This window comes from Rutidosis leptorrhynchoides, chromosome 2 (genome assembly GCF_046630445.1).
Source record: "Rutidosis leptorrhynchoides isolate AG116_Rl617_1_P2 chromosome 2, CSIRO_AGI_Rlap_v1, whole genome shotgun sequence".
Taxonomy (NCBI): Eukaryota; Viridiplantae; Streptophyta; class Magnoliopsida; order Asterales; family Asteraceae; genus Rutidosis; species Rutidosis leptorrhynchoides.
Genome location: NC_092334.1, coordinates 559735023 through 559754995, shown reverse-complemented (window position 1 = coordinate 559754995; position 19973 = coordinate 559735023). Strand labels below are relative to the sequence as shown.

The 19973-nt window shown below is 34.0% G+C and overlaps 1 protein-coding gene across 2 annotated transcripts; it reads left to right on the top strand.

Moving 5' to 3' along the window:
* The first annotated feature begins 7845 nt into the window (after positions 1–7845).
* LOC139893110 (MADS-box protein JOINTLESS-like) lies at positions 7846–11560 on the top strand. 2 transcript variants are annotated; one of them, XM_071876247.1, is made up of 8 exons: positions 7846–7968; positions 8412–8604; positions 9650–9737; positions 10006–10070; positions 10176–10275; positions 10370–10411; positions 11102–11283; positions 11418–11560. In XM_071876247.1, exons 2-8 carry the CDS (start codon positions 8423–8425, stop codon positions 11440–11442), a joined length of 684 nt encoding a protein of 227 aa, XP_071732348.1. In that variant the 5' UTR covers positions 7846–7968; positions 8412–8422; the 3' UTR covers positions 11443–11560. The 2 variants fall into 2 exon arrangements, with proteins under 2 accessions (XP_071732348.1, XP_071732349.1); XM_071876248.1 differs by lacking the exons at positions 11102–11283; positions 11418–11560 and adding an exon at positions 10956–11077.
* The last annotated feature ends 8413 nt before the right edge of the window (positions 11561–19973 follow it).

Sequence of the window (19973 nt, the reverse complement as noted above, 5' to 3'; positions counted from 1 at the left end):
CTTCTTCATCATAAACAATTCCAGTCGACCAGGTTTGAATTCCAAACTTAAAACGTTTTAACTATTAAATTTTAAGAAACAGAAATGTTTAGAAATTAGTTTGAATTAGTTAAAACAACAAAATCAAAGAAAAAGAGCTGCATCAGCTCGTTTAAACTCTTCAAGAACTCGAAATCAAACTCGTGATTTTTGGAAGTTTTAGACAAAGTTTACAACACAAAGTATATTTCAAATCACTCACAGAAACTTTTCAAACTGTTAATTGAACTAGAATCATCACAGGTAACTCTAATTCGTTCAATGAAAAATTGTTTGACTTTTGATATCGAAACTTTGACTCCAAAATTCACATTCGTTAAGAGAAATTGGACACTGAGACTTTACAGATCGTTTCACGACTTGAATTAAATACATTCTGCATTTTTACAATTTGAAAAAGGTTGAATTTTGGGGCTGTTGATAAAAATGACCACGAACAGAGTAATGGTATGGGTTATTCCCTATTTCTATTTAATTCGATCACTTTGAGGACTGTAAAGGGTTTCTGTAATTGTTAATTAACAGAGTGGGTTTATTGTTAACACTTGACTCTGAATTGCATCAATTATAAATCCAAATTGCTCGACAAGGAAATATTCGGTCTGAATAATATATAAGAAAAAAAATAAATTGCCTTTAACTATGTTTGGTTGATAATGGTATGATTTGGAATCAAATTGTACTAGGATGAAGACATATAACAAATTATAACATAGCTCCATAGTCATGTGTAACTGATTTGGAGTTATGCGTATGGTTTTATATATTTTTATTATTAATAATTAATAATTATAATTATATTATTAATAATCTAATTACAAATAATAATAATAATAATAATAATAATAATAATAATAATAATAGTAATAACAATATTAGTTCATAATAATAATAATTTTTAGTGCAATTGATAATAATAGTATTATTAATGATAACTAATAATAATGATAATAATATCAATAATAATAATAATAAATATATTAATAATAATAATAAATAATAATGATGCTAAAAATGATAATGTTAATAAGTTTAATAATAATAATCATAATAAGTATGGTGTCACTAATACTATAACTAATACTAGTAATAACACCACTTATAAAAATATTAGAAATGATATTACTAATGATAATCAAAATAAGTTGTATTACTTTTATAATAATGATTCTTAATGGTAATGATAATAAAATTATCTAATAATAATAATACTAATATAAATCATAACATCTAAAATTATAATTTTACTACTAGTTATAATAATATTTACCATGGTAACAATAATATTAATAATAATAATACAATAACAAATCAAATGTATCAAATTGCATTTTACAATTTTAATAATGTCAATAGTACTGATATTAATAATAATAATAATAATAATGAATGTAAAAATAATGTAATAACTATAATCAAACTTGTAATTACATTTAATATATTAATTTTACAATTTAATACTTATGTAAGATTTACTAATTATACCATATATAATTGAATTATTACATATAATAATACTTATACATGGAATTCCTATATATTTATACGTATAGATTTATTACAACATACCTATTATATTAATTATGTATATGGTTTATATATATATATATCTGTATATTTTTATTTTAGTAACATCTTAATGATTTTGTATATTTCTCTACATATTTAATTCAAATGATTAAATGGTATTATATTAATTCAACTTAATATATACACTTATATTTATATATATATATATATATATATATATATATATATATATATATATATATATATATATATATATATATATTTACTTATTTATTTACAAGCAATTGTTCGTGAATCATCAGCATAGTCGAAAGGTAATTGATTATATGAACATAGTTCCAAAGTTTTAAGACTCAACTTTACTGACTTTGCTTATCGTATCGAAATCATATAGATATTAAGTTTAAATTTAGTCGAAAATTCCTGGGTCATCACACCTGAAAGGAGTCTCTCATGCTTTGTATAAAGTTTATTGCATTCGAAACAAAACTACGTTGTGTAATAAATAATTTGACTGTGATGTCAATCTGTAAGATAAAGACTTATGTATTTCCGGGGATTTACTTATTCTTAAGTAATCGCCCACATGTTTATAACTTTCTATGTTTAGAAAGTCACTTATTTTAATGAATGCAATATTTTATCAAAACGTATCATGTAGAGGTCAAAACCTCACTGTGGAATCAATGATTAATGTGTTGCGTCAATAGCGATTTTGACGGGTCATTACAGGTCAAGCATACATGCATGCACTATTGATAACACCTTTGGATTCAAACTTAAAGCATACATGCATACGCTATTGATAGCATCCGTGATTTTCAACTTATATTATGTCGCAAATTATTTCATTTATACTTTATAACTTTTGTAAACTTAAACTCGTTGTCGAACCGTTGGTAAACTTAAAACTTTGCAAGTATTATACGTTTCAAATGAATGCGACATAATTTTGGTCAAACGCGTCTCATTTAGGGACTATGACCACGTAACGGGACCTAAGTTGACGGCGTCGTCAATGGCGATTTTGGCGGGTCGTCACATGGACGCTTCCATCAAAGGGTCAAAGGGTGTGTTAGTCATTGGTGTGGCGCTGGTTGGCACACATATTACAGGAGCAGCTATTTATAACTTGTAATTTGTGCTTTATATAATTATACATTATATATTTTATTGATATATTTGTCGATATTATTTGGTAAAAGATAAGTTGAGTTTAGTGAAAGGTTAGTGAACGAAAATTTAGAGTGGTTGATGCTGATGAGGTATTGATGTAAAGGAGAAAAGTTTAGTTAAGAAAAATGTTATGATAAGAACTATGTCTAACTATTCTTCGCAAACAAGAATTACATGTCTCTCTTAGCGAGAGGTCATGAGTTCGACTCCGTTGGGCTGCAACATTGCACTCAATGTTATCTATGACCTGAAGTATCTACTCAGGTCGCCTTTCGATTTGTGCGGGGGCAACGGGGAGGGGAAGTTTTACCGGCCATGCTCTCGGATTGGTTCGAATTTTCTCCAAGGCAGTAGTTAGAGGCGGGTTAAGCAACTACGGAAGATGAATGCGTGGGTGATTTAATACCCTTTGGTGATCCCAAAACTGATGTCAAAAGAAAAACAAGAATTACATGTGTTGTAGGTGTGAAGAATTTGATCAAAGGAACATGAATTCGGGTATGATTTGGTGAATAAGTCGTAGGAATTTTGTTGCCTTATTTATTTCTTTTAGAAGGATAAAGCATTGGAAAGAAAAAAAGGAAACAAGATAGAAATAGCTTGGAGATTATGTCAAACTTGGAAGACAAGTTAATCAAAGAAACAAGGAGTTATTTATTTATGGAATATTTCTTGTACTTGAAGGCCAAGTTAAACGTGTGCAACAAGGTTGTAGGTTTAATGCTTCCCCTATAAATTGACCTCTAACCTCAATGTAACGATGTGCACAATAATATAAGAAAATCTCTGGTTTGCGCCCGTGGAGTAAACCCTTCTTCGCGTTTTGAAGTTGGGATATAACCACGTTAAATACCCGTGTCGTTTGTACTTTATTTATCGGTATGCTTTAATTATTCGTTTGTCATTCATGGGTGTGGTGATTGAGACCAATCACTTGTCTTGGTTGGGTCCCTAAATTCCTAACAAGTGTTATCTAGAGCTCAAGGTTCGAGTATGGGCACGATGGCGAATTGAAAGTATGGTGAACGAAAGATGGGTATATGATGTGATGCAACACGTATCATGATCATGGGATCAGTCAATGGGGTTGATGATCAGATCGATGGGTTTTGTTGCACAGAGATTTTCGAGGGAGATCCGGGTGTCGGATCTAAGTTATCATTTCATGCGGTCCAGTTCGAGGAAATGATGAACTTTCAAAACTCAGATACTACTGTGCAGCTGGAGGAGAAAAATCATAACAGGTTCGTTAACCATTGGATCTGTTTGAAGTTTTTATCAAAGTTGCTAGATACATAGTTCTAGTGACCATAAAAATTTTAGGAGAATCGGACCGTTAGATTTCAAGATATGATTTTTCGAATGCTTCTGTTCAAAGTTTAATTACGGAGTTGTGAGAGAAGAAAAATAACTACGGGTTCGTTAACCGTTGGATTGCTTTGATATTTTAAATGTATACTCTAGACTCATAGATCTAGTCGTGGTCAAAATTTGGTGGTGATTGAACCGTTCAATTTGGAGATATGTGTTTTCGAAATTTCAGTCGTTCGGGTTTGGAGCTGCAGTGAGAGAAAAATCATAGAGGGTTCGTCTACCGTTGGATCTACGTGAAACTTGGACTTTAGGTTCCATAAGTACTGGTATAAGAGTGGTATAATTTTGGTGATGATCGGACCGTTGGATCTTGAGATACGCTTTTTTAAGTTGCGGTAGTTTTATGAGAGAGTTCCAGTTTTGATGTTGCGAGTGGCGAGACGATTTGTTTTGCGAATCTTCGGGCGATAAAGGCTATAATTTTTTCAGAGATGTAGCTTTGTTATGGAAGCTAAACTATATGCCAGATGTGATGGACGGCGCCGTGGGCGCACCTCTTATATTAACGTTGAGTTGATCCTGGAGCCTTGTATCGAAATCTCACAGGTCCACACACAGATAGCTTGAGGGTTCTGTTTGGTGGCGGTAAAGGTTGGGCCCGAACTATCGGTGAAGGGGAGGACCATACGGATTTGGGTTTGAGGGGAGGTTTGTTGTGGCACAAACCATAGTTATACATCGGATATGGGGAAGAAACAAATGTGTGCTTAAAAGGTGGTTTTTCTCAGGTTTGGGCGGTAAGGTAGCAAACAGTAGGGACAGTCGTTTAGAAATCGACAGTGGACGTTATCGTAGAAGTTTGGATACTCGCGGGTTGTAGTCTGGATGTGTGAATAGCGCAACGTGACATTTGCAGCATGTTAACGGTTGGCTTAACCCCTTGGTTGGCACACACAGTTGTGCACCCTCAGTGGATGAGTTGATCTTGGAGTCTTGTACCGTAAGTAGACTTGATGTGGTCCCATTTAAATTGTGTTCTGAGGTTACGGCAGGTACTAAAGAAGGTTGGATCTTGACTATCATTGGAGGGATGCCGAGTTGAACTTGGGTTTGAGGGGAGGTTTGTTATGGTGCAAACCAAAGTCCAACATCAGATTATTGAACGGGTCGACTAATGTATTTAGTCGAATATTCCATAGTATTTTGGAGTATGTGGGCAGAGTTAGAGCTTCTCTCACCGAAGAATTGGTTTGAAGTTGTCGAAAAGGACGCGTTTGATTGTGGCTCGGGTTTGGTTGATGGTTTGTTCAATAAAGCGAGCGGTTTTCTTCAGGGTGATCAATTAGGAATCTTTAGGTGATGGTAGAAGTAGATAATCTTGTAAGTCCTGGAACTTGAGCTTTCTAGAGGGTGTCGAGAATTCGATGGGAGTTTGCTAACCGATGGAAGTACTGAGCTAGTGGGAGTTTGACGACTAATGGGGGTTATGGAGACGGGTATGCAACGTGGGTCTCTGGTATTTACATGATTAGTGTGTATGACACTAGGGTACTTGGATGACGCAATATACCCTCGAATGGCAAAGAGATTTGCAACTGATCGGCGAAACGAACCAGATTCTTCCCGAATAGCCGCGGTTTTATTTCTTACTCGTACAGTGGGAGCGTGCTTGGGATGAGAAGATAGGGTTTGTGAAATTCTTAGCTATGAGGAGGTCAGTGTACCAGCGAGAAAGCGGAAAGTTGAAAAGGTGGTAGATTTCGAGGTTGTTCTCACTGGAGCCTTGATGAAGAGTCTACGAGGACGTCTGTTGGATATTATGATTGCTGGTAAAAGGAAATCATTGATAGACGGAAAATTCTGTACGAAGGTGATCATTGACATGTGGGTTCGAGATTGGACATGTCTAGAGTGATCAATGAGGCGGTGTAGTCTCGTGAAGAATCCTATAATTGAAGAGTTGCATACTTTAATTGGCCTTCTGGTGTAAGAAGATGATCTTCGAGTAAGAAGATGATCTTCTGTAAGAAGGTGATCTTCGTGTAAGACAATGATGGTGCAAGAAACCGAGATGAACCATGAATCCATGATAGTAACTGGAGATCGGGAGTTGCTATAGGTGTTTGAAAAACATTGACAGTTGAGGTAATTATTGGTTTCTAGTTCCGATAAGTAGTGTTGAAGACCTTATATCGAAAGTCTACTCATTCGACGTATGTGATGAGTGTGCGTGTCCCAAATGGAGTTTGGCGGTATAATGGTGGTTTAACGTTCTTGGTTGGAATGGAGATTGATGTTCGGGTTTGTTCAAAATCTTTAAGTGGGAGATTGTTGAGTAGTAAAGAGTTTGCTCAAAGTCTTCAAGTGGGAGATTGTTGAAGGTGTGAATAATTTGATCAAAGGAACAAGAATTCGGGTATGACTTGGTGAATAAGTCGTAGGAATTTTGTTGCCTTATTTATTTCTTCTAGAAGGATAAAGCATTGGAACAAAAAAAAAGGAAACAAGATAGAAATAGTTTGGAGATTATGTCAAACTTGGAAGACAAGTTTATCAATGAAACAAGGAGTTATTTATTTATGGAATGTTTCTTGTACTTGAAGGCCAAGTTAAACTTGTGCAACAAGGTTGTAGGTTTAATGCTTCCCCTATAAATAGACCTCTAACCTCATTGTAATGATGTGCACAATAATACAAGAAAATCTTTGGTCTGCGCCCGTGGAGTAAACATTTTTTCGCGTTTTGGAGTTGGGATATAACAAAGTTAAATACCCGTGTCGTTTGTTCTTTATTTATCATCATGCTTTAATTATTCGTTTGTCATTCGTGAGTGTATTAATTAGTATAAACTAGTTATTGAACCCTCGCTTCGCGCCGGGGGTTCGATTTTTAATGTATTTTATTGCGTTTAGTAAAATTATTTTGTGGCTAACGATGATGTCGTTGAAGCGCAACTCGAGTCGAACTAAAAGGTATAACCCGTGAGAGATTTAAAGTATTTTAAATTAACAATATATGTGCATCTCCGCGATTCGCTATGGAATTGTCGACTTTTAAAAATTTAACGCAAAATCAACGTGTATGAAAAGTACCCCAAATATTTAGCGTTTTTTAAAAAGCGTCCGTTTTGCGTATAGCTAGTGACATTGTGTTCCTAAAATTATTTCGAGTTTAACGATGGTGTCGGAAAAATTTAACTCGTTGCGAGCGAGAAGATATGACCCGTTGAATATTTGGGTGGAGTTTATTTAATATTTTTTATGAAAATGGTTATTTGACACTTTACCCCTTGTTTGGAGGGTCGATTTGAATTTTTCAAAAAAATATGGGGGCCTTTGTTGGTAAAAAGAAATTTAGTTAAATTTCTTTTTTTAAAAGTGTAAAGTCGAAAATGACCCTATACTATTCATAACTTTTGGTTTTTTTTAAAAGTGTAAAGTCGAAAATGACTCTGATATTATAACTAAATTTCTTTTTTTAAAAGTGTAAAGTCGAAAATGACCCTGATACTATTCATAACTTTTGGTTTTTTTAAAAGTGTAAAGTCGAAAATGACCCTGATACTATTCATAACTTTTGATGGTTAGTTAATATGTAAATGTAAATGTAAATTACTTGTCTAGATTGGGGTCCTAAATTCCTAATGCTCTTAAAATAATATCTTTAAATTAATTCCATTTGTCAAATGTGGCAATTAGTAGTGGTTACTGAAAAATTGGTCAATTTTTTCTATTTAAAGCAAGAAATATATTTTACCATCTTAAAGCACATACTCACACACTTCCCATCACATACACCATACCACATCATTTTCTTCTCTCTCGTCTATTATTGGTCAGCAAGCTGATAGATTACGACTATTCATTCAATTCTATCAAAAAATCTCTCAATTTTGCTTACCAACAACAGGTAAACACCAACAACTCACCATCTCCTATACGTTGATTGTATAACTGTACTTTCTTATTCTTATTTCATCAAGATATAAGTATAGTTTTTCATCTTTCTTGCTTATGTCTAATAGGGTTTCTAGGTTTGCTTTATGCTTGTTGGACTTTTTAGGTTAGATCTAAAATATCAACTATATCTAGCAGCTAAAACCTCTTTCAATATTATGTACTAGCGTTTTCATGTGAATTAGGTATATGAATTTAACCTAACCTAATACTTTTTTCTTTTTCTTTAGTAAACATGTTACTATTGCATGTTCGTCAAGATAGGATTATGATTGATAAGGTTATAACTAGTTTGTTATTTGTGGGTAAGATCTAAAAGATCAAATATAGTGATAAAAATCTTTCTTTGTTTATAGCAAACTACACTATTTGGTTTTTTGTTTTGTGTTGTTGTAGAAGTGATTTTAATGGCGAGAGAGAAGATAAAGATAAAGAAAATCGATAATATAACAGCAAGACAAGTGACATTCTCAAAAAGAAGAAGAGGGCTTCTCAAGAAAGCGCAAGAACTCGCTGTTCTTTGCGATGCCGATGTAGCTCTCATCATCTTCTCCGCTACCGGAAAACTCTTCGAGTTTGCAAGTTCTAGGTAACTTTATATATTTGTTGATGTATGAGCTAATTAAGTCACTCTATATACATTAGTTTAAGTTACATTAGTTTAAGTTACTTTTGGGGTTCCAAAATTTATGTGTGTTAACACTAAAATTAGGCATTAAAGGGGTTCAGTATGTATAGTAGATATATGCTTCTTAATTTATAAGATATATTAAGAATCAAGATAAATAAGCATAAAATCATGTTGTGCATTTCTGTTTAGGGGAAGAACACTTGTCTACATGACACTAATTAGTTTGGAACGTATATACTAAAAAATCTGTTATATATCCGAGGATGACGAGTTTTTTTTTTTTTTTTTTTTTAAATGCTTAATTGGGGTTTATCTCCGTAACCATTTCTGACCTTTTACTTGGCCACCATATGATGTACTCTACATGACACTAAATTAATTAATAGAGTTCATGATGAAACTGTCTCATTACATAATGATGAGATGATATTGCCTCTATACAACTAGCTCATGAAATTGAAAGTGTTGTATAGTATTCCGGTGCGACGACATAATCCATTTAGTTTTATGCAATTAGGCGGTTAAAAATGTAACTGTAAATTAGATAATGGAACATTAAGCCTCAAATGGAGGCTTAATGGAATATTTTCCATTTAGTTTTATGAATGCTTGAACATGCAATTTTTATGATTATATTTGTGTGTTGAATAAAAATACATATGAACATCACAATTAAGCCTCTCTTGTTTTTCGCAGCGCACCAGATATGAGTAGTATGTAAGTATAACATGTTAATTGACATGTATTCATTCATCATAATTTAATTAGTAGATATTTGATTAAATTGTAAACCTTAAACCATCAAAGTTTTCACTACTTTATTCTTTAATCATTATTGGACTTGAAGGTGACTTGCTCTAGAGATCATTAAAATCAGTTTATATTACTTTTCTTTGTAATAAATGTTTGAAATTTGTATGTGGTTTTTATTTATGTAAGTTTGTAAAATTCAATATAGATGTAATGAATTGGAATTGAGTTTAAAATTGTGTACTTTTTGAAGCATGCAGGAAATGCTAGAAAAGTATAAGAACCATTCCAAATATAATCTGCTGGATCAGGCAATTAAACAACATTCTCTCGATTTTCAGGTTTAAATTTCACTTTCTGTGTATTAGGTCAAATAATCGATACGTTACGACTTCGTTAAAACACACAAAATCAGTATGCTATTTTAAAACTGAATCAATTCTGAGTATACATATATATCATGAGCAAGTTCACATATTTAGTAAATGATATAAATTGGTTTTTACCTGCATTTTGTTCACTTGAAACTTAAACATCATTTTATCTTCCAGTAGAAATTAAAAGAGCACTTGATAATTTAAGTTTGTTAATTATGTACATAATATATAGCTGGTCGAAAGAGATGAAGTAAGATTATGCGAAGAAGAGATCAACAATAAGGATCAAGAACTAAGGTATGTATTAATCAGTTACAAACATCTCCAACGACATCAACTCACTAATTAACGAGTTGAGGGATTACAAATTACTAACGTCGTTAATTACATATAATTAAGCAGGCAATTACGAGGCCAGGATCTTCAGGGATTGACCATATACGAACTTGAAAATTTGGAGGCGTTACTCCAGGGAGGCCTAAATCGCGTGCTTAGAACCAAAGTATACCATATATAAAGCGTGATTACAGAAACACTTCCACATGTAAACTAAACCTATAATTCTTAATACATCTCTCTTGATATTTTTGTTTCAGGATGAAAAATTGGGTAGTGAGATATCCAGTCTTCAAGAGAAGGTTAGTATTCTTCTGATTTTGCAGTTGCAATTCGTAGGTTCTATATATATTTTCTAGTTGGCGGATTGCCATTACAAAGATAAAAGATAACCGCCAATGACACACGCAGACGATGTCGTCTGTAAAGTCTTCACCGACAACGTGTGGTCGTAAAGAAGTCGTTGGAAAAACATGGTCGGAAGAATATTTTACCGAGGGCAACTTTTGTTTATTCCGACACAATGTGGGGCCCACGTTGACTGACATAGTCAAAGGTGGAGATATATTAGTCCGACGACGTCGTCGGACTATTTTCGTTTATTTAATTAGTTATTTGCCGATGACATGTCATCGAAATTTTTATTTATTTATTACTTATTTCACGGACGACATGTCGATCATTAGACTACGTGAAAGACTTTTTTGTATGGTATATATGCTTCTGATTAGTTTTTTTTCCCACAGCAAATTTATTAACATGCTTTTGATTAGTTAACATGAAAATCAAAGAGAAAGTGTGCTAATACTTACACTTTTGTGTATTTTTTTCTCTAAAATCATGCAGGGTGCTAGGTTGATGGAAGAGAACAAACTACTTAAGCAAAAAGCAAGACTAATAATTAACTTAATTATTTTTTTTAGTAGATGTTTATATACTTAAATTTGTTACGGAGTATTAAATGTTTTAATTTCTTTTATATCAACATATAGGTGGTGATGATGATTTCAAACGGAAAGCAGCCGGAAGCAATGCCTTTAGATTTGGATAACTTGATAAACATCCATGAAGAACACGGTCAATCATCCGAATCTGTAACTACTAATAACGTGTACAGTTGCAATAGCGGTCCTCCCACTGAGGATGATTGCTCAGACACTTCGCTAAAACTAGGGTGAGCTTGTTGCACTTTTTAGTGTTTCTTAATCACCATGAACTTATTTTGGTAAAATCACCTCAATATCTTTTTCAAAACAATTAAACTAAAAAACAAAGTTGGAGATAATCGGTTAATGGTGTCCTGCATAGGAAATTGAAAGAAACAAATGTGTAGGGGAACCTCCATCTACCACCGATTAGTTTTAAGATACTAGAGAACTCGTGCGCTTATATGTTGGACCTCTTGTTGGGCTAAAAAATGATCCTTTAAATAGCGGGTTCAAACCGAGATGACTGTGTGTAGGATCGTTTAAAGTCCACCACCATGTACAACATATAACCTTAAGAGTTCCCTAGTACTCTAAAACCAATTGGTGATAGAGGGAGGTTCCCATAAGTTTATATATGCACATTTGTTTCTTTCACTTTCCGATGTAGGACACAATGAATCGATTAGCTCCAACAATCACCCCCTTAATCGATTCATTCCACGCTACTTCCACGGACACGTTCAATACCATCTCGACTCTTCCCGGACACCCGACCTCCTCCTCGGTCACGTCCATAGTCATCTCGGTTTGAACCTCCGCTACCATTCTGCACCGTCCACACATCTAGGCTATAACCAGCCTCGGATACCATTTGTAGGATCGTTTAAGGTCCACCACCATGTACAACATATAACCTTAAGAGTTCCCTAGTACTCTAAAACCAATTGGTGATAGAGGGAGGTTCCCATAAGTTTATATATGCACATTTGTTTCTTTCACTTTCCGATGTAGGACACAATGAATCGATTAGCTCCAACACTGTGGACATGACCGGGACGAGGTCGGGGGCCCGGGAAAGTTCAGATGGTAAAAACGATCCTTCAGTGTCGATTAGGTGATTCTTTCATTAATATATCACCAAAACCTCTTTAAAAATGTAAAGGACTAAAGGCCTTATGGCTTAGCGGTATCGAGGTAACTCATCAATCCCGAGGTTATGAGTTTGAGTTTTGTCGTTGACTGTTAAACGCGTGTGTTTTTGCCGTTTCAAAAAATTAAAGATAAAATAGAAAATTCAAAAGAAACACAATATTTGCAGTAAAGAACAAACACTAGACTTAGTTTGAAGTTTTAGCTTCGTTGGTTTATGTTAATCAAGTGATATGTTTACACGTGTAGCTTCTCACTAGTAAATTTCTTTGCTAATATGTTAACAGAACAACTCATTTGTACAATATCTTGAATATTTTGATTGATGATGTATCAGGTTACCATTCAGCTAATGTCAGCCCGAAGACTGATGTAGTTTTCAAGCGACAAAAATGTGTTGAATCTTAATAATAATTCCAGGTTTGGAGCATATTTGCTGCCAAATATATTGTTGGTGAGTTATCTTTATTTCTTCAATAAGTTGCTTTTATTTAACCCCAAGATGTTCAAAATACATTTGAATCGTGATATGTATGGTGCTGTAAATGTTCAATGGGACTGGTTGTAAAATGGACATGATCATTGATCAATATTAGCATTCCAGATTCATGTTAATGAAACATAAACTTAGAGACAACATACATGGACATAATTGAAATGCCATATAAATACTCGTATATTAGAGGTTTAGCTATATCATTTTTTTTTGGGAACGACAAATTTTACTAAAGTAAAAAACGGCTCCCTAGTAAGGTACTAGGAAAACCGAAAAACGATTACAACGAGATTACAAAGGCTTTATAAGCCAAGCGTTCCAAGAGACGTTGGATTTACCTCTATTTCTAATCCAAGTAAGAGAAAAATTGTGAATCGTATCAAATACCAAGTTCTTCTTCGCTTCCGGCGGGTTGAATATTTATTGCCAAATTTCGTGTCTTCCAAATGTGCCATAGTAAACGAGTAACAATCACGTACAAAATGTTCTTGTTGTCCACACTAGCTCTCCAGTCTTGAAACTATAAAAACTATGCGGACCACTCGTTGAACTGTGGAAGAGAAATTGTAGCCATAACCTTGTCTTGTGCCAAAGAGCAAAAGGGCACTAAAAAAAACATGTTAAAAGTGATGAAGAATCCAATATTAGTTTTTTTTAGAGCTTCGAATATGGACATTGGTCAAGCATAGATTAGGTCCAAGTGGTTCGATCTAAACTTATCAACGAAAGTAGGGGGTTTAAGAGTCTTTCGAGTTTAACTCTCCGGTCTGGTGCACCGTGAATAACCCCATTGTAATATAAATATCTCAGTAGAGGTGGTTAAACGCCGACCCACCATCGTCTAGTTAGCCATTATCGATGGCCCACGGGAAGGTATTAGGATTTATGTTCATGGAACGTTACATGTAACTGTTAGCGTGGCTCTGAGCTGTTTGGGATTTCGATGGCGCGGGTTGAATACTTGAAGATGAAGATGATGATAGAAAATAGTTGTGTGTTATATCACGTACACGATCCCCCTCTCTATTGTAAGGTTTTGAGACCTCATTTATAGTTGAGCCTTTTTGTTTGTAGTGACATGTAATCGGACAAGGAGGACATTGTCCTTTCTAAATCGCACCACCATGTCCATGAAGCTGTAAAAGCAAAGATGGTCTCTAGTACGATCTGTCAGTTGTCCTTACTACTTATCCGACCGCTACCTGGTGTAGGGATCGTGCCGACCATCTGCAATGTCTTTTTGCCACGTTGTGTACTGTATGTACTTGTCATCCGTTTATATGGCGCTAGTAGTGTTGCGTAGGACATGTAACGCGCATGCATAAGGTGGTTGTTTACACCGGCGCCATTGTCGGTCATGCTTATCTTTGTCAAACCGTTGATCAAACCACGAAAGACATGTATGTAGCACGCGTAATGCGATGTACGAGACATGCGAGTATGCGTATCATTAGACATGTTTTGAACTAACATACTGCTTAGAATGCATATTGATCATCAATAACTTTCCTAAACGACGATGATTTTTCTTTCCATGGTGCTTGTTATTTTTTTGAATATTCAACCAAAAGGAGAAATATATTGACATTTCAAGATCAGAAGAAGATGATGATATTTATGAAAACTATGTTTCCCGTGGACAATTACCCGTGTTTAATCCTTGCATTTTTTAAGGCAAGTTGTTGGCATCGAATACTCTCATTTGCCACGCACGCACGTGCTTTCGGGCGGAAACCCTAACCACATTACAGGGATCCGAACCGCACGCTATTAAGATATTAGATGTCAAGAAATTTCGGAGATCATAAAAAATACAAATGGAATGTGTCAACTATGGACGAAAAAGAAGTCGAGCGGCAATGGAACATTTAGGTGTAGTTGAAAGGTCAGATAGAGATGGTTGTTAGATGATGATGGAGAATTTGGGTATGTTTGCTTAGATTGAGCTTTGTTGAAGAAGATGTTTAATCAGGAAGGGTATTGATAATTTTAAGGTTGTCAAAAATTAAGTGTGTGTGATGTAACATACTTCTGATCACATTCGGTTATACCCGATTTACTTAGTCGAGGGACATCAAGATATGGTGAGGTCAAATATGATGGCCAAACATCTAAAATGCAATGAAACGATCGTTTTAAGTGCATTTTAAGGTTAAACATAACATCTTAAGTAGTATCTTCCAATAGATTTAATATCACTAGCGGGCTGCGTTGCACGATTTGTCTCAAATCTCAATATTTCAAAATTCATTTTAACTTGATATTAGTTCCATTCTACATGTATTTAAGCATGCTTTTTTGAATATGTATTTGCAAAAAAAATTGTACATTTAAGTATTGTGTTATAATGCATGTGATCATATGTCTGTCTCATATGTATATATGTATCATTTGTTATAATAATATTTTCATTCGAAACAAAATTTTCAAATGATTACATAGAGCAATGAAACTTTAAAAATAAATTTGAGTCAAATTTGCACACAATTGTCCACTATCTATACAATATCAACTTAAACAACAAAACAATCAACTATATTTCATACATTCACTTTTGATATTAGCATCACCTTATAAGGTTATTTTCAACATTAAATAATAAACATCACAAATGAATAATGTACGATATAGTGCATAACAGTTCCATGTACATATATTTTGTTCTAATTATATATCCATAAAAGACTATGCTAAAAAGGATTATTTCATAATCTTGATATAAAATAAATGTCGTTACAAAATCTTGTTTATTATTTTCCATTATAAATAGTAGTAATCAATAAATACTACATACTTAGGATCCTTCATGTGATAATAAGCCCAAGAACATAGTATTGTATAAATCATAAAGACATAAACCTATTGATACACATAGAAAACATGATGTATGACTTTGCAATTGATAAGTTTTTAATAATCATTCATGATTTTTAATGCAATAATACTAACAATAAAATGAACCTAGTACTTCCATATCATTAGATGACTAATAATAATAATCATAATATAAACATTAAAAATACTAAAATTGTGAGGTGACACAAAAATCAAAAGATAAAAAAATCTCAAGATACATGTAGACAAATCAACGAATCATCTAATAAGATACATTATATGTAAGAAATTCAAAATAAGTTGAATATACAAATACAAATATACAATATAATAATCATAATATTAACATTTGAAAAGGATTTTCGGAAGGATCAATCCAACATAAAGCCAACCACGTTTCGTCTTGGCTTGTCCACGCTTTACATGTTTTTTGAAATCGGTGCTTCTTCGATAGCTACAAAAACAAACAAACATATATTATATTTAATAATATATATATATATATATATATATATATATATATATATATATATATATATATATATATATATATATATATATATATATATATATATATATATATTTTCGAATACATTTATATAATAATAAAGATAAAGATGAAGTTATAAAAAAACTCATCATACGTGTAGATATATCAACGAATCGTCTAATAAGATACATGACATATAAGAAATTCAAAATAACTTAAATATACAAATGCAAATATAGAATATAATAATCAGAATATTAACTTAAAAATAATAAAATTGCGAGATAAAATAAAAAGGGGACACGGTGGTGGAAAAAATAAAAGCTAAATTATCGGATTGGAGAGCCAAAACTTTGTCATTTGGTGGACGCGTTACTCTCATAAAGTCGGTGCTTAGTAGTATTCCGTTGTACTCGTTTTCCCTATTCCGCGCTCCTTCATGTGTCATTAACTTACTCGAAGGTTTGAGACGTAATTTTTTTTGGGGCGGGACGGGTAATACTAAAAAAATTTCTTAGGTTAAATGGGAATCAATTCTTTGTCCTTATGAGTCGGGTGGGTTGGGTATTGGAACTTTAAAAGCTAAAAATTTGGCCCTACTTGGAAAATGGCGGTGGAGATTTCGTACGGAGGAGAACGCTTTTTAGGTTAAGATAGTGAAAAGTATCTACGGGCGGGACGGGGGTTTGGGAGGGGGGGGGGGGTCGAACCTACTTCAAACAACTTTGGCGGGTCAATTTGGAGAGGTATCATAAACATCAATCGTGACTTCACGAAATTGAACTTAGATTTGACTAATTCGTTTGTTAAAGTTGTATGTGATGGCGAGGACACTCTTTTCTGGTCGGATATGTGGATTGGAAATCAACCACTTTGAGACAGGTTTGGAAGGTTGTTTAGATTGGATCGTTGTCCACAGGCACGGGTCAAAGACAGAATGGTAAAACAAGGTGATTCATGGAATTTTAGGTGGGATTGGATCCAACAACCGCATGGCAGAACAACATCAGAATGGCAGTCGCTGATCGAGTTGTTCTCTGACTTTCGGTTCGGCAACAATTCGAAAGATACATGGACATGGTTACCACACCACTATGGTATTTTTTACACGAAATTGTTAACGTGTATGCTTAATGATAGGATCCTGGCAGAACATATGCAACAAGAAGAGACGATCCGCAACAATCTTCTTCCACAGAAAATCGGTATTCTCATGTGGCGAGCTTCAAAAAACAGACTCCCGGTTTGAACCGAACTAGATAAAAGGGGGATCGACCTTGACTCACTTAGATGCCCACTGTGCAACAATGATATAGAGGATCGAGACACTCGCTCTTAAACTGTTCGTACGCTAAAGACATTTGGAATAGGGTTTTCAGCTGGCTAAAAATTCACAGCTCGAACCCTCCTACTCTAAGCGACATACTTCTCGGGAAAGTTCATTCGAGCACGTCGGCGTCGCGGAAATACACCCAGGCTTGCTTATGGGTGAGTACTTACGTCATTTGGAAAAATTGAAATCGCAAAATATTTAGCAAATCTTCTTTGACGGGCCCACTAGCGCTTCAAGAAATCCAAGTCCGTAGTTTCGAATGGATAATGGGTCGCTCCAAAGGAAAACATCTCAACTGGCTGCAGTGGTTAGCCAACCCAATATATTATGACGATCATGGCTAATCTTGTTTCGTATTTGTGTGTTTCGTGTCCTTATGTGTTATAAGTTTAGTCTGTATCCAGATTTTCTTGTATAGCTTGCTTCCATGTTTCTAAGCCCATGCTCTTCTCATGGATGGGCTGATGCACTCTCAATTTTTAATTTTAATGAATTGTTGGCCTTTCAAAAAAAAAGAGGGAAGATATAAAAACCTCAACATACGTGTAGACACACCAAAACAATATAAGATACATAATATTTAGGAAATTCAAAATAACTTTCAAATACATTGTCGTGTAGATAATCAAAACTTGATTAAAGAAACTCATTTTAACCATCTTTTAGTAATATGGTGTGCACTTCCCATAGCATGATTGATATTAAAAATGGAGATAACATACATATTTATAGTTTAGATAATTAAAACTTGATTAAAGAAACCCATTTTAACCATCTTTTAGTAATATGATGTGCTCTTCCCATAACATGATTGATATGAAAAATGGAGATAACATACATATTTATAGACTACACAAAAAATAACTTACTTCACTAAGAAGATGAAAATGTTATATATTTATTGATCATTAATTAATTAAAAATTCATTTATGACGTTTATAATTAATTACAGTTTTTAAGCTTTTTTACCATCGTATTTTTTTTTTTTACATTTTTACCATCATAATAAATGATATGGATAAATAATATTAATATTACCATATTTATTACACCATACTTAATTTTCTAGGACTCATTTCTTATATATATATAGATTCAGTAGAGGACTTGGCTAGAGGCACTAGTTTTGCTATATTAGTGTACTCGGGTTTTTACTTGGGCAGCAACTTTCGCTACGTATATGATGAGGCTGGGTGAACGTGTTTGCTGCAATTTGAATCAAGTTCATGGTTCAAGTCTAGAGGGTTTGATGTTTAAATCTTTTGCTATGTTTACAAGTATTGACTTTCGGAGTCAATTTGGTGAGTGTATCAAGCTTTATAATATCCGAATAATCGAAAAATTCGTGAAATCCCGAAAAACGGTCAAAAGTTTAACTTTTTGGTCAGGGGTTGACTTTTGTTCAAAATCAATGTCAACTGGTCAAATCTAGTCAACCCAAAGTCAACTCAGGTTAAATTGGGTCAATTTGTTAATGTAACATCCCGTTTTTCCCGTACATATTTAAAGGTACAAACTTAATTTTTAGTACGCTTATAACTTGTGCATTTATATGATTAAAAGACCTAAGTGTTAGTAATTGTGTAATTATATATATATACGAATATGTATGTATATATATGTGTGTTTAGAATATATGCATGTATAGGTATATGCATGAGTCTTTGTTGATGTTAAGGCTTGTGTGACTAAAAGATGAGGTTTAGACGTGCATAGGAAGCGTGAACAAAGTGTACAAGTTGGATAATCGTTAAGTTGTGTAAAGTTGTCGAATGGCTCAGTTGAAGGCCATTGCCGCGCCGCGGAAGCCTTTGTCGCGCCGCGACGTTGAACGCAAAGCAAAGTCAGGAGGCATGTTAAGAAGGGTCGAGTTTCCCTTTATATGTCGCGCCGCGGAGAAGAGGGTCGCGCCGCGACAAATAACTAGAATCTGAGTCAGGAATGATTTAAGAAAGCTCGTAAAATACGTTAATTGCTGCGCCGTGACAATTGGGGCCGCGCCGCGACCCACTGGGCGAACTGGTTCCAGATTTTTGTTTTAAAATAAGTGGTTCAAGGGCAAAATTGTCTTTTCGCGTATAGATCTGATGGAGACTTTAAGTCTCAGCCACGTATCCTCTATTATTGATTTATTTTTCATTTTCTTTCTCTAATTACTCTCAAAACTTAAAAACCCAATTGATTTCAAGTAAGATTTGAGAGTGGAGATTTGTGAATCAAACCTTGGAGCAAAAATTAAAGTTGTTCACCTTATTCTTAGCTACAAGAGGATAGTGTTGGTAAGTCTTAACTCCATATTTTGAGTTTTAATTAGTTTATGCTAGGGTTTGGTTCATTTGGAACTTGTAAGACCCATTTGGGGGTAATATGGGTGGATTTGAGTTATGTTGACGAAAGGAAACCCAAATAGCTACAATCTAGGGTTTTGGTCAAATGAAATGGGATTTGTAAGTGTTAATTGTGTTGTTAAGCACTAAAACACTTGTTAAATGTTGAAAGAATGGTAAATGGGCTAAGTTGACCAAGTTTGTAAGTATTAAGTGTTGAAATGGGTCAAACTAGTAATGTTGACCTAGTTTGGGTGAAATGGGTATGAATTACCCTAAGTTTGTGTTGGTTTAAGTTAGTAGA